Source organism: Schistocerca americana, chromosome 8, assembly GCF_021461395.2.
Source record: "Schistocerca americana isolate TAMUIC-IGC-003095 chromosome 8, iqSchAmer2.1, whole genome shotgun sequence".
Classification (NCBI taxonomy): Eukaryota; Metazoa; Arthropoda; class Insecta; order Orthoptera; family Acrididae; genus Schistocerca; species Schistocerca americana.
The window spans coordinates 155,461,943-155,477,591 of NC_060126.1; the positions used below are offsets into that span (position 1 = coordinate 155,461,943).

Sequence of the window (15,649 nt, forward strand, 5' to 3'; positions counted from 1 at the left end):
AACCGATAGAGGTACTCAAGGTACCCTCCGCCACACACCGTCAGGTGGTTTGCGGAGTATGGATGTAGATGTAGATGTAGATTTACCTTTAGCCAATGTTGCACACATCATCCTTTACTACCAAGCTCCAAGATGTTTTACTTTTTTCATTCAAATTACATGTTTTCTCAGGATCTTCCAAACCAATTTGCTTCAGATTTTCAAGAGATGTTACACAGTCCCTTTTGCGCAATTTAGCACAGCCTTTTTTTCAGAAACTTGTATATTGTTTTATTTATAAACAAAAATGGCACAAAAATGTAGTCAATTCTGATTAGAATAGAAAAAATTTAATCTCTAGCAACTGAATTCAAATTTTTTAAAACTCCCTGCGTTACATTGTAGCCAATACTCCAATAAATAGTCCGTAAGAATTTCAACTTCCTAGCTGAAATACTTTGTGAGAAAACATGCAATTTATAAGCGCTATTTTTAACATTGGAAAGATAGGGCTTTCTGGAGCCTCTTAAGCCAAAATGTTGGCATGATTCCCTTGAAAGAGCGCGGCCAATTTCCTTCTTCATCCTCAACCAGTGTGAGCATCGGATGACCTCGTTGTCGACGGCACACTGAACCCTGACCTTCCTTCCCTCCTTTTTCGAACATTGTACCCCAGGCATTGTATCTCCCTATACACATTGTGCCGGAATGGTGGTAGCACTTTAAAATTCACGAGCTATCATCCCGACACCACTCCCCTGATTCCATGCGACAGCTCGACGATCCCCGTCCGTCAGTACATGTCTGATTGGTCTTGATTTAGATGTGATTGTTCCTTGACGTTTCACGATCACAATCATATCACCAGTAACCGACTTGGGCAGCTTTAGAAACACCGAAGAGTCCCCAATGTGTTGGTTACTCAGGTGGCCTCCAACGACTAGTCCACGCTGGAAGTCACTGAGCTGTCATCAGCGACCCATTCTGCTGTTACCGCTTATCTACCGTTTACACAGGGCTGTCCGAATACTTCTGATCCGATATCACAGGCGTTCCTCAGCATGCCGACATCCCGCCGCACACGCAAGATGCATGTACACCTGCTTCCTTATTTCTGCGGATCGCAACGGGCGCCGCCTGTCATCTGCAGCGCCGGGCCACATCACTGTCAGCGGACTGCGCAACCGAGGCAGCACGCATGCAAAGCGGCTTCCTCCTCGTTGGCCGGCCCGGTAGAACAATGCGTGACGGCACACCACACCCACAGCCGCAGGGCCACAGGCGCGTGACGGGGACACGGACGCCGTCGCCGTAATTAGGAGAGGAGGGACGCGGCCGGCGCCGGCAGCGGCGTCCACCGCGTCGCGGCGTCCTTGTCCGGTCCGCCGGCGCGGCTATATAGCGGGCCGCCCTCTGTGGGGAGCCACACGCCAGCCGGGACGCCGAGGACCTGCCAGCTACCTGCTACTCGCTACCTGCTGCCCGCAGCCATGGTTACTGTCGTCGCCGCACTCCGACGCCCCGTGAGTACACACACACGATAATGTCTTCCTGTCCAATGATGACTTCTGTCATCCTCATGTGCAGCAGAAACTTACTTTGGAGAATATTACCAGTTGACGGTTTTCGATGTACACTGAGTCTCGACACAACCTGACTGCCTAAGTGACTCATGTGTGAGCCTCTTGTGACGTGGAAATTTTTCTTGGAGGAGCTTCTATACTGCCGGAAAGTAAAAACAAATGCAACAGCCTCCAGCACAAGATTATCTTATCGACAAGTGAGGTGACACCTAGATAATCATCGTAGGAGTGTACTGAGGTGACAAAAGTGATACGATAGCGATATGCACAAATACAGACGGAGATAGTACCGCGTACAAATGCGTAAATGGGCAGTGCATCGACGTAGCTGTCATTTGTACTCAGGTGACTAACAGACTTTGAACACGGAATGGTTGCTGGAGCTAGGAGAACATTCCATTTCGGAAAGAGTTAGGGAATTTATTTCTCCGAGACTTCTTAAGTAATAGAACCCAGTACGTTGTCCTCGATGGTGAGTGTTCATCGGAGGTAAGGGTATCATCTGGAGTGCCCCAGGGAAGTGTGGTAGGTCCGCTGTTGTTTTCTATCTACATAAATGATCTTTCGGATAGCGTGGATAGGAATTTGCGGCTGTTTGCTGATGATGCTGTGGTGTACGGGAAGGTGTCGTCGTTGAGTGACTGTAGGAGGATACAAGATGACTTGGGCAGTATTTGTGATTGGTGTAAAGAATGGCAGCTAACTCTAAATATAGATAAATGTAAATTAATCCAGATGAATAGGAAAAAGAATCCCGTAATGTTTGAATACTCCATTAGTAGTGTAGCGCTTGACACAGTCACGTCGATGAAATATTTGGGCGTAACATTGCAGAGCGATATGAAGTGCGACAAGCATGTAATGGCAGTTGTGGGGAAGCCGGATAGTCGTCTTCGGTTCATTGGTAGAATTTTAGGAAGATGTGGTTCATCTGTAAAGGAGACTGCTTATAAAACACTAATACGACCTATTCTTGAGTACTGCTCGAGCGTTTGGGATCCCTATCAGGTCGGATTCAGGGAGGACATAGCAATTCAGAGGCGGGCTGCTAGATTTGTTACTGGTAGGTTTGATCATCACGCGAGTGTTACGGAAATGCTTCAGGAACTCGGGTGGGAGTCTCTGGAGGAAAGGAGGCGTTCTTTTCGTGAATCGCTACCGAGTAAATTTAGAGAACCAGCATTTGAGGCTGACTGCAGCACAATTTTACTGCCGCAAACTTATATTTCGCGGAAAGGCCAGAAAGATAAGAGAGATTATGGCACGTACAGAGGCATATAGGCAGTCATTTTTCCCTCGTTCTGTTTGGGAGTGGAACAAGGAGAGAAGATGCTAGATGTGGTATGAGGTACCCTCTGCCAAGCACCGTATGGTGGATTGCGACGTATGTAGATGTAGATGTAGAGATCCACAGTATCAAGAGTGTGCCAAGGATACCAAATTTCAGCATTATCTCCCGCCACGGACAACGCAGTATCCGAGCGCCTTCATTTAACGACAGGGAGCAGCGACGTTTGCGTGTAGCTGTCAGTGCTAACACACACGCAGTACTGCTTGAAACGACCGCATAAGTCGTACATACAGCGAACGTATCCGTTTGGATAGTGCGGCAAAATCTGGTGTTAATGGACTATGGGACAGTCGACCGTCGCGACTACCTTTACTAACAGCACGACATCGCCTGCAGCACCTTTCCTGGGCTCGACACCGTATCGGTAGGACCCTAGACTACTGGAAAACCGCGACGTGGTCAGATCAGTCCCTATTTCAGTCGGTAACAGCGGATGTTAGGGTTCGAGATCGACACAGATCCCACGAATCCATGTACCCAGGCTGTCAATGAGGCACTGTGCAAGATGGTGGTGGCTGCACAATGCTATGGACTGTGTTACACGAAATAGACTGTGCCTCTGTTCTAACTGAACTGATCATTGGCTGAAAATGATTATATTCAGCTGCTCTGAGACCATTTGCAGTCATTCATGGGCTTCATAGTCCAAAACGATTCAATTTTTATAAATGACAATGTCATATGTCACAGGGCCAAAACTGTTCGTGATTTGTTTGAAAATATTCTGGACAATTCGACCGAATTATTTGGCCACCCAGATCGTACGACGCGAATCCCAATGACCATTTATAGGACATAATCGAGAGGTCACTTCTACACGAAGTCCTGCTCCGGCAACACTTTTGCAGTTACGGACAGCTAAAGAGACAGCATGCACAGTATTTCTTCAGGAGACTTCCAACGACTTTTCGAGTCCATACCACGTCGAGGTGCTGCGCTACGCCGGGCAAAAGGAGGCCAATATGATAGTTGGAGGTATCCTTTGACTTTTGTCTCCTCAATGTAAAGTGGACCTTTCCTTTAGAGAAACCTCTTGTTTATTCATTTTGAGTTCAGTAGTTCATTTCATATGTTACTGATATGATGCAACGGATCATGTTACACATCCGTGTCCGACCATCCTGATTTAGGCTAATTTCCCTAAATCGCTTCAGACAAATACCGGCATGATTCCTTTGAAATCGCACAGCCGATTTTCTTCCCATCCTTCCCTAATGCGATGGAACCGATGACGTCACTGTTTCCTCCCCTACCCCAGATCAACCAACCAACGAACCATGTTACACAGCTCGTATAGCTCTCATGATGAAATCTTCTTCTGAGTCGGGACAAGTTACGTTTGGCGTTCCACAGGGCTCGATCCAGGGACCACACCTTTTTTATAACCAGTATGTCTTTCGCAACGGATTTGTTGTACAAAGGTTTTTTAGGGCACTTGTCGCGTTAACTTTCAGCGAAAATCCATTAGTTCGCCAAAGAACCTACACTGTTGCCAGGTAAGCAACGACTGTCGAAGAAGTAACGGAATCACACAGATCCAACAGATGAGGTAAAGCCCAATCCGAGCAGAGATTAGACTGTCGCCTCTAAATCCAACTGCATTCATTTCATTCCATTATATGATAAACATTCAAAATATGTGCGTTTTGTAGTTGTAATCCAGGAAGGCTACATAGATTGCTTTCTTGCGAAATTTTAGTCAAACAGAAATGAAAGAGACATTGGCTTTTCTCAAAGCCTCGTGTGTCTCTGGTGAAGTGGTTGCAACTCAGTAATCACTCTTCATTGTTTCCCATCACAATTTTTCAATCATTTCAATAACATTCTAACGCTGAATAAAGAAACTGCCAATAACCGCGCAGATTCTTTATGAGTCTTCTCTCTTATGTCCGTTAATTAAAGTTAGTAGTGGATGCAAAACGTCGAATAATAATAAACAAACTGTAGAACGAGAGTTCTATAAGTCACATATCTTTGGGATTCTTATAGCGGTCTCTTCTTTACTCCAAACTTCACAAGGCAAGAGTTATACGTTCGTTCAGTTTAAAATTGGTTCAGACAGATGTTCCAGGCAGATGTTTGTTGGTTGTGACTGACTTTAGTGCACGTGTAGTATTCGGATTTTCATCTGTTTTCGTGCACGAAAGTACATTTACGGGTGTTGTGATTGTGTTGAGTGTTAGTTACCACTGTTTTCATCAAGATCTGGTCATCTTAAAGTCATCCTGCAACTTTTAACAGCACGTGACCTCCCTGTACACAACAAATTCGTGTGCGAGTAGCCTCTGAGATTTAAAAACGTTGTTAACATACCGTTTATAATATTGTCAACAGAAAGGGCCAACCACATTTTCTTGAGGTGTTCCGAAGACTACTTTCGCTTCTGTCAAAGTCTCTCTTTTCACAAGATGTTCAGGACTCAATTTTTTGTTTTTTTTTTCTCTCTCTCTCCTTTTTATTTATTTATTTATTTAATGTTATACCCGTTCCGATATTCCTTAAGTACATATTTTGTTTATTAGATGGCGATGCGAAGCAGTGTAAAAGGCCTTTAGGAAGTCAAGGAACACGGAATTAACTTGTACTCTAGATATTCCGGAAGAGCCAGATTACACCAAGAGTCAAACATCTGGTGGTTACTGATTCTTGTTTACTCCCACAGAGTAGCCTACAGAAAGATGTATGCACGGGCATACTACGTTACATGATTTTTGAATAGAGTTAACATCTTTTTTGTCAGATGTTCATTTTTCCAAACACCTAAGTCTGATTGTCACTAGGGTACACCTGAAGTCCAAAGATCTCCGTCGGGTGCCTTCAAATAGTTATCAGTTTCACACAAAGTGTTTTTTATGTATGTTTCTTTGGCAGACGTACTAGGTTCAGACACTGAGACTGCGCTGTGATCAGCGATGCAATTCCGGAAGGTAGAAACGTTGTATCAACTACCGGTTTATCACCTTTTGTACCGGTACCGTCATGAAGCAAATGCATAGACGATTTTCATCAAGTGATTTCACTAAACTTGTTAAGGTGGCGAGTTTGAAAAGGACACGGCTGACTTCCTTTCTCATCGCTCTCCAGTCGATGTTTGCGTTCTGTCTCTAATAATTTCGTCACCGTTGGGACGTTAAGCACTAATCTGCCTTCCTTCTTTTCCGATTCAGATCCACTGACCCATTGTACGTATGTTTTAGAGAACAGTTATGAACTTTCTTAATTCAGCCCTTATCCTTATGCTTTTGTCCGCTCTGTACATCATTCATTATCAGCAATGTGACAGATTCATTTGAAGGGGGTAGGTAGTTCTCTGCGTATAACGACGGCTTGATGAAGACAAATGCCTCCGAATTTTTTGTGTTAAAAACCTTACACCTTTTTCAATAACACACATTTCATGCGTCTTGTAGTGGTATCATCTCACGTTCAATGTCGGATAATTCGTGACGTGGTTGTTAGTTTGTTAAACACCTGTCTGTAACCCAAGCTGTTCGGATATCTTGTCTACATTCGAGCCATACCCAACATTCGGGCGTTCGAACACCTTGAAATGAATGAACCCTCATCGCGACTTTTGGTAACTCAGTTTATTATCTCCATAAATTTTTCGTTTAGCAACAAGCGATTCGATTTTTGGAGAGTTTATATATTGTATCTACCAAAACGTATAGTTTCTGTTTTCTCCTCTGTAGCGCTTTTCGTCCTCCTGAACCGTTGCCAACGTTCTACACACATCAACAAAAATTCTGCATCACCCTGATATGTCGTGCATGTGTGCTTCTGTTTTGACAGTTTCTGTACAGATCGGATAGTCACCCCTGAGGTTGTTTGTAAACTTACACACTGAGATACCGTGACGCTATACATGCTTGTAGAACGCCGATCTCGAATAGGCTGAAGCACTTCAGTTGAAACAAAAGCACCAGTAGGCATGCATTAGAGGCGTCTGTGGAACAGCAGAGTAAACATCCATCATGCGATGACGGACAATCGCAACCAATAACTGGCTCTGCGTCATCATATTATGCACAGAGGGCTTGTCAACTAGGGGTATTGCTAGAAGTGTGCCCCAGAGTCAAAATGATGTGGTGCAGACATGGAGTCGGTTCCAACAGACAGGCTACGTTGAGGACTTACACCGCACAGACCATCCACATTCGATGCGGATAATCGATATATACGACTTTTGACTATACGGGACACTGGGTTTAGTGCTGAAGAACTGAAGCCGGCATCCGAAGAAGCTGCAGAACGTCACGTATCGTATCAAACTGTTAGCAGACGATTTAATATGCGATTCTCAATGCGCTGCTATCATGATGACCATCAAGCAGTACACAATACCATGGACTCCGTTACAAATGGGCAAGTAACCATGCAGAATGGACGCCCCAGTATGGCGCCAGATGTTGTTTATGGACGAAACTTGGATCTGTTTACAGTCTGCTAATTGCAGACACCGTGTTTGGAGGCAATCAGGTGATATCGAAAGCCTTCAACACTATGTGCACCATATTCAACAAACGGATAGTGCAGAAATGTTCTGGGGTGCAACTTCATGGGGCCACCGTTCAATTCTCGTGCCTGTTGAGGATTATCTCATTGCTCTGTGGTACAGAGACGAGACTAAGCTACCAATAATGTGGCTGCATCATCAACACACTTTGTGGAAAATTTCATCTTGGTAGATAATAACTCCCGTCCTCAACGTGCGCTTCTCATGTACATGTTCCTTCGGCGTGCTAGGATCACCAGAACAGAGTGCCTTACCTGCACCTTGGACATGAACCCAAACGAACATTTGTGAGAACCATTGAAATACGTTGTTTTTTGGCACAGACAATGATCACATACTCTGTGCGACTTACGCAGAATAGCCATTGAAGAGTGCGGCAATCTGGACCAGGAGTGACTTGATCTCATCCGTGGTATGCTAAGACGGACTCAGGCCTGCATCCGAACAACGGGAAGCTCCACCACGTACTGACTTTGCTCAGGAGTGCTATAGGGCCCCCGTCGTCCCACCCCCCTCCGCCTCACCCTTGCCCAAAGGTAAACAGATGATTTTGTTGATACTTCTTTTTTATAGTGATCTGGGCACATTCATTGCAGATTAATGTATACGCAGACCTGACAGCCAGCTTTTGTTTTGCTACGCGACTAATTTCGGAACTAATGGGTGATGCAAAACTTTTGTTGATGTATGTTCGCACGTCTTGTTTTTTGTATCTGTAATTCCTTGTGCCCATCCATTTGTGTACTCTCTTGTGTCAGTTATGATGACTCCTCCTGCCTGTTGCAGGTGCTGGCCGTGGTGGTGCTGTGGCTGGTGTCGGTAGCGTACGCCGCCCCCGCTCCCGCCCCCGCAGCCAAGGGCGACCTGCAGACGGACAGCTCGTACGGCTTCGGCTACTACGGGTATCCTGGCTTCTATGGTTACGGATACGGCTTTCCCTACCGATACGGATACGGTTACGGATACGGTAAGTTCAGCGCTTGCGTTACTGAGCGAGAGTTAACAGCAAGCAAAATGTGAGCCACTTCCTACTGTGTATTTCACGACCTCAGGTAGCGATCATCGAGAGAAGTAATATGATCCCAAATAGTTTTCATAGGCAACATTCTACCTCAGGTGATTTGACGGTGTGTTAATAAACTAAGAAGGTGCTCCGCAGGAAATTAAACACACCGACTGGGTGACTGTAATGTGTGTGTCTGCGCTTTTGTGTTACCTTTATGTTGATATGGATTAGCGTGCAGTACAAGAAACAGTGAGAGCGATATCCGTTGCCAAAACATTGAAAATTCCATTCAAACAGCAAGAAGGGAGCTGCCGGTCATCAACATCCAGTGGATCCATGAGTGTCAACAATATCACATACCTCAATCTTATGAAGTTGTGCAGTGTTTAGGATTGAACCTAGGACATTGCAGCAACATCTTGAGATATTCTCCTTTCTATTTCCTGTAAATGCCACTACGATCGCATAACCGTATATTACAAGTAATCACACAGACACTCACACACGCAAGCACACACACAGAGTCAAGTTTTTAAGCCATATGAGTCAATAATTCCTAAACATAATTCTTCCTTTTCCTACTACTAAAACGATAAAAGTGAATATTTCACGTAACAGTTTCGTAATAGTCACATCGATAAGAAACAAATAATTGGAATTGATTTACCGTATTATTCGCAATTCGAGTTCTTATTAACCCAATAGAAAGCAAATACGTTGATGTGATAGCAACTACAAAGACCTTACGTAAACGGATTAAAATAAAGTTTACCGAAGTAATTTTGCTCTTGTCTGGCACGTTACGTTTAAATTTATGCAGACGTATGAGGTCTCATTGCTTAGTGCAAGTCAACAAACGGTAACGGAAACGTGATGCATAAATCCGAGTGAGACGTAGAACAGCAACAGAACCTATCGCACTGAACACTGCCCAGGCTTTGACGAACACTAGGGAGCGGTGTCGGACGTTGTGCTAGTCTCGGAATGCCCAGCAGAACGTCTAAATGCTACTTATGTGCCCGTAGAGACATAAATATGTAATCCCGACCCTGTAGCAGAGATTCCAACCGTAAATCAACGAAGCATGATAGTATAAGTGAGGTAATTCTAATAACTGATGCCCGAAAGAAGTAGCTTTAATTAATGCTGTGCCTCTGTCGAGTTGTTGTTATCATTTTATGCCCATTTTTTCGACGACCGACCTAGGTGTTAAGAGGTTTGCTGTTAATGTGTGCTCGTTGCATAGACTCCGAGCAGACGTCTGGTTCGGTAGTCGAAATTTTGTTCGTAAGGTAGAAAGTAACTCTGCAGCACCTGGGAGCATAGTGTTAACCAATCGCGCCAAGGAAACCTGACCGACTGTGTAACTATGGTTTCAAGGAGGCAGGTGTGGCAACGACAAGGCTTGACCAATATTTATTGCATATCTTTGTAGTGAAATCAGAAATCGCGATAACAAGTCTTTTCACGGAATTATCTAAGCGTGATCTCAACCTATGGATACGAGGGTAATTAGTCAGCTTCACAGACATTTTTCCTGTCAACGTTAGCCAACTAAGGGAATCGAATGAACTCGAATCAAGCATGACTGTATGGGTCTACACGATAGTTTATTCCGTCAGATGGATGTAGAGGGACTCACATGCACTCACATCAACTTTGAGCGATTTTGTGTGAAGTACAGACGTCTGGGAAACATTTCAACCAATTATTCCTCAGAAAGGGGCAAGAAACTAACTTACAGGGAGAACCTAGTTTTTTCCGGTTGTGGAATCTTGTTGCAGCATTGTCCTAGACACCACTGGTCAAATAATCTCTTTAGTGGCGACATGACACGCTCATTATGGTCGTGCTACTGTGCAGAAGACACACAAAAAAACTAACTTTTCGATCTCTTTAATACTAGTAAAAAAAACTCCTGAGTTCGCCTATGGATATATTAGACGCGATATTGTCGAGTACTGGATGTGACAGCCGTAAGGGTTTGAGATAACGTGCGGTGGTGGTGGTAGTATTTATCTGTTAGTATTGCGAAGACGATAAAATTCGGTGTAGATGGTGTAACGGTCTAGAAATAATTTTTCTGCTCCAAATTTTTCTGTATATAGACGATGGAAATAGTTAGTGGTAAATTTTTCTGTTGCTTACCAAAATAACTGTAAGATGTGTACACTCTACTCGAAACTCTCGTTACTATCTTTTGTGTAATGGATGATTCATTTAAAAGTAAAACTTCAATACAAGGCTCATGCAAAATATGTTAAGCTATTGGTTTCTGTGTCCCAAAAGTAGGCTGTAATTCTCAAGGCAAATTTTAGCTGGACTTGCATGCGTTTTTCCGGTGCACATTTTCATCATTGCACAGGATGAACTGTAAAACAAACGATAAAATTTCGAAAGTTCTTCAGCGATATTTTCTGAGTATTTTGATAAGAGGTAACTATGATTTCCGAAAGGCCTTGCAGCATTGGTAACACCCGTTTCGGTCAGATAACCGACGTCAAGCACCGTCGGGCTTGGCTAACCCTTGGTTGGGTGACCGTCCTAGTGTGCCGAGCTCTTTTGGCAAGTGGGGAGCACTCAGCCCTTGTGAGCCCAGTTTAGGAGGTACTTCTTCGAGAAGCAGCTACTCTGGTCACGAAAAATGAGAAAGGCCGGGAGAGACATCTGTTGACCACATGCCCCTCCCTATCCGCATCCAGTGACGCGCTATCGGGTAAGGATGACACCGTGGTCGCTCGATACCATTGGCCCTTCCGAGGCTTGTTCGGATGGAGTAGACTTGATTCTGGTGTGTCTATACAGAGTAATTGTAGTTCGCTTTGTTTCTTTATATTCGTATAACTATTGCATGGAAACCGTCTGTAGAACAGTAGAAACTTCGACAATATAGACTGCGTGCCTTGATTGGAAATAAACTTGTTCCATTCACTCACTGTACTTGCTTTTAGGACTGTAATGCCTACAATTTTCGTCTTCAAACCTGCACTTATTACTGCTAGCTTCTGTCTGGGATTTCGTTTCTGCAGCAGTGTTACCTTTGCGTTAGCAGTGATACACAGCCGTCAGGATGGATTTGCTGATCAAGAGGCGACCCATATTCGTCTCGTGCATAGTTTCACTGAATGCAATGAAAGACCGGTAAGAAGATGCTGCGCTGGTGTGTCTCCGCAGCGACGGTAGCCACAGCACAACACTTTTACATCCGAGGGTTGTTGCACTGCTCTGTGTAATTGTGTTGCACTTTTCGGTTATTATTCGATATTGCAGAGTTTTCACTGTTGAAACGGTAGTTTCGTCGAAGCAAAGGTTACTCGGCTAACGCCGCTAGCCTATTATCAATCGGAAGACTGGATTGAACGCTATTGAGTTCTACTAGGCACGATTCTGTTGCAGACGGTACAAGCCGAATAAATCAATTCTAATCGCTCCGTAACGAGTCACCGGCGACCATGGATCTCTCATACCAAAATACCCAGAGGAAATCCCTGAAGATTATCCAAAACTTTGTTTGTGGCGCTTAGGTTCGCCCTGACTAAAATCAAGGGTTTACGGTTCACTACCGTCTTCACTGTTGGTTACTCGCATACTAGATGAGTTTATTTTCTTGAGAGCTTTAAAGCAAGCCAATCTGAGTAAAACCAGTTGTTAATAACATTCACAGTGCCATTATTTTTATGCTTTCACATGTTGACGACTCTTGTGTAACGAACAGCGATTAAGCCACATAATTATAGCAAGTATATGTGTAGAAGGTACTTGTGACACGGTCGGCGTCTCGTACGCCGATGCAAGGATCGGCTAACAGCGTTACTCTTTGCAGTGTTTAATATGACAGCTAATTGCACTTTTTACTTTGCAGGCTTCCCCTACTACGGTGGTTACTACGGCTTTTATGGACATCCCTTCTTCTAATTGTCCTGACTTCAAGTTGGTGTCACTCCAAGCAGCGAGCGTCTCGTATGCACGTGACGTGTAAAATAAGTTAATGTAAATCAACGACAATGTACAAACATATTTATAATTAAAAATCTCTAAATTAATGTCAGATTTGTCCTGCTTTATGGTTCAGAAATATTCCCTTATGAATTTTCAACTGTCTTCATTGATCGTGGATATATAGAAAATTACAAAGTCCAGCCACGTTAATGTGAGCATCGCCTTTGCTAGACAACAACGTGCATCAGCCACTCACAGATGGAAGGTGGTAGCACTAACAGTGGATGGTATATTAAGCATGTCACGGGTTGCGGAAAACAGTGTAACCGTTGACGCAACGCGGAAACGGAGAAAGTTATCTGACGTCCGAAAGGGCATGTTCATTGACTTTCGTGTCCAGTAGGGAAGTGTTTTCGAAATGACTACGTTTATGAACTGTTCGCCTGCCACCGTGGTTAAAGTTTACCTTCCATGGAAAAATGACTAAACCGTCGTGAAGGCAACTGTGGTGCAACACAGGTCATAGATCAACTGGATTAACGTCGACTGCGGAGATGTGCACAGGCGAATAGACGTGTTTGGAACTGTTCAGCAAATGACCACCCATATGAAGCAGGGGCTACCAACAGTGTCCCCTCAACAACCGGCCAGCGAACGTTGCTGCGTTTGGGCCTCCGCATTGGCTTCGTTCATCCATGCTGACCGCTGCTCGTCGGCAGCGAAGGTTGGAATTTGCACAACTGGACATTTACTGAATGGTGAGAAGTGGCCTTTCCAAATGAATCACGTTTTATGCTCCACTGGACAGATGGTCGTTGGCGTGTATGGTCCTGCAACAATCGTCCTATGGATCCACGCAGGAGCAGAGGGCATTATGGTCTGGGGGTATGTTTTCGTGGCATTCCCTGGGTGATCTCGCGTTTCCTGAAGTCACAGTGGATCAACACAAGTATGGCTCTATTCCTGCGGGTCATGTCCACTCCTACATGCAGTTTGTTTTCGTCTAGGCACAACTGCATCTACCAGCAGGACAAAGCAATGTGTCACACAGCTTGTAGTGGATGTGCATGTTTTAAAGAGCAGCAGGAGGAGTTTACCGTACTCCTCTGGCCCCAAAAACCTCTTATTTAACCCCAATCGAGGATTTGTGTGACCCCCTCGATCGGGATGTTTGCATGATGGATCCTGAACCGAGAAACCTAGCACAGCTGGAACGGGAGTGGAGTCGTCATGGCTCCACAGCTCCGTCAGAAGGTTTCAGACCCTCACTGACTCTCTTCCTGTACGTTCGCGCTGGGAGAGGTTGTTACTGAGAATTTTGACAGACGGTCACATTAATAGGACAGGACGGTGTGTTAGAGAAATTTTATATATATAAGGCACACCGGCCATTTGACCATCTTCTTCTTTGCGGATGCACAAACAGTGCCTGAACTCTTACGGGAATCGGCAAAAAGCCGCGAGTACTGATTATAATGGACAGGGGCAATATGAATATAGTGCGGGACAATAATTTGGGAATGTGGGTCTCACGGGAGGCGTGCCAGAGATAAGTCCCTGCAGTCGCATTATCCTCTGTGTCCTCGGTGGCTCAGCTGGATCAGCTAGCACGGTAGCTCAGAGTGTTCGGTCAAAGAGCTGGTTGACCTCTGTAGTAAAAAACTGAGTGAAAGTATCAACAACGAACTTGAACGGATATCATGTGACGTCCGCAACGGAAAACACAACGATCAACAACGAATAAAATTATAAAAAGAAAGATGGATAGAGCGTCTGCCATGTAAGCAGGAGATCGAGGGTTCGAGTCCCGGTCGGGGCACACATTTTCAACTGTCCCCGTTGACTTATATCAACGCCTTTATGCAGCTAGGGGTATTCATTTCATTGTAAATTTTTTTCTCTAACGGAACGGCTATCTCGGAAACAACACCAAGGCAGGCGGCGCAATTGTAAGACGCTGGACTCAGAGAGGGTTTAAACACACTTTCCGCCATCCCGATTTAGTTAAGGAAAGAGATCCGTCTCTTCGCCGCTTGAACAGTCGAACTTTTCAGAACATGTTTCAGGCCAAATTTACCAGACGGTGTGCATAGATGGCTATTTGCGGTGTCGAGGCACGTGAAACTCTGATGCAAGAGGATAGGAGGCGAAACCTTCAACGACATTTGTTCTTCATAAACTGCGACAACAGTCACAGTGACCTGTTCAGTATCGGAATTAAGAGTCTTTCCTGATAGCCTACCAAAACATGGAAATTACTTGGTACGTGAAAAAAAAACTGTAGAGAAATACACGTAATATAAAATATTTACAAGAACCAAGAGGGAAAAATGAAAATCGATGATCAAGAGAGAAGTACTGTGATTACCTAAGTTGTAATGCATGGATCCATTATTTCAACCTTACTGTTCACTCTGTACATCAAAGAAGGAACGACGAAAATAAAATAAAGGTCGTGGGGTGACATTAACATTCAGGTTGAAGGGACATCATTGAAAATATTCGCTGATGACATTGCTTCCCTCGTGGAAAGTGAGGAAGAATTACAGGATCTGTTGAAGAGAATGGAACAATCTATTAGCACATTCTATACAGGGCGTATCTAAATTCTGTGTAGAGACATAGGGGGCTTGCAGTGGGGGCCAAGACAGTTAAATTCAGCGTAGGAACGTTTGACTGGAAACGTGTCGTATTCTGGTGCCAGCAGAGACAATTTGGACCAATGATTTGGGCGAAATTGGATTTCTTGACCAGTCCGATTGCTTCACCAATACATTCTTCAGACATGTACCTGCTAGACTGCTACCTATGGGGTACACGAAATCCTTGATTTACGAGACCCTTGCTGTATTGGGGGAAGACGTGCTGTGGCGGGTTGTGGCTGCGGCGGATGATGCTGGACCGGGGACTGGAGAGCGTGTGGGCCGGACCATGGTACCGAGGCGCCGTATCGGTGCTGATGTAGGTTGGTCGTCAGATCGTGCCCTGTTTGTGAGTGGACCCAGACGACAAATAGCAGAAATCAGAGGGCAACTTGTGTTGTGGTATTCTGCATATAGCAGGCAAACAGTACACGTAAGTTACTGTGCTAAAGTTAACCGTCTTGGTCACCACTTCAAATCCCCAACGCCTGTGAACGGAATTTAGTTACAACTTGTAGATTTAGAGTAAACCTGAAATAATGAGAAGTAGCAGAAATGAGATTAGCGATAAAATTAACTTCAGAATTAGGAACTTCGAATCAGAAGAAGTGAAGGAATTCTGCTACCTTAAAA

General features: G+C 44.5%; 1 protein-coding gene across 1 annotated transcript; it reads left to right on the forward strand.

The window, feature by feature from the left end:
- Positions 1-1,420: 1,420 nt before the first annotated feature.
- Positions 1,421-12,435, forward strand: LOC124546015 (prisilkin-39-like). Its single transcript, XM_047124984.1, has 3 exons — positions 1,421-1,502; positions 8,216-8,396; positions 12,298-12,435. Exons 1-3 carry the CDS (start codon positions 1,470-1,472, stop codon positions 12,348-12,350), a joined length of 267 nt encoding a protein of 88 aa, XP_046980940.1. The 5' UTR covers positions 1,421-1,469; the 3' UTR covers positions 12,351-12,435.
- Positions 12,436-15,649: the final 3,214 nt, after the last annotated feature.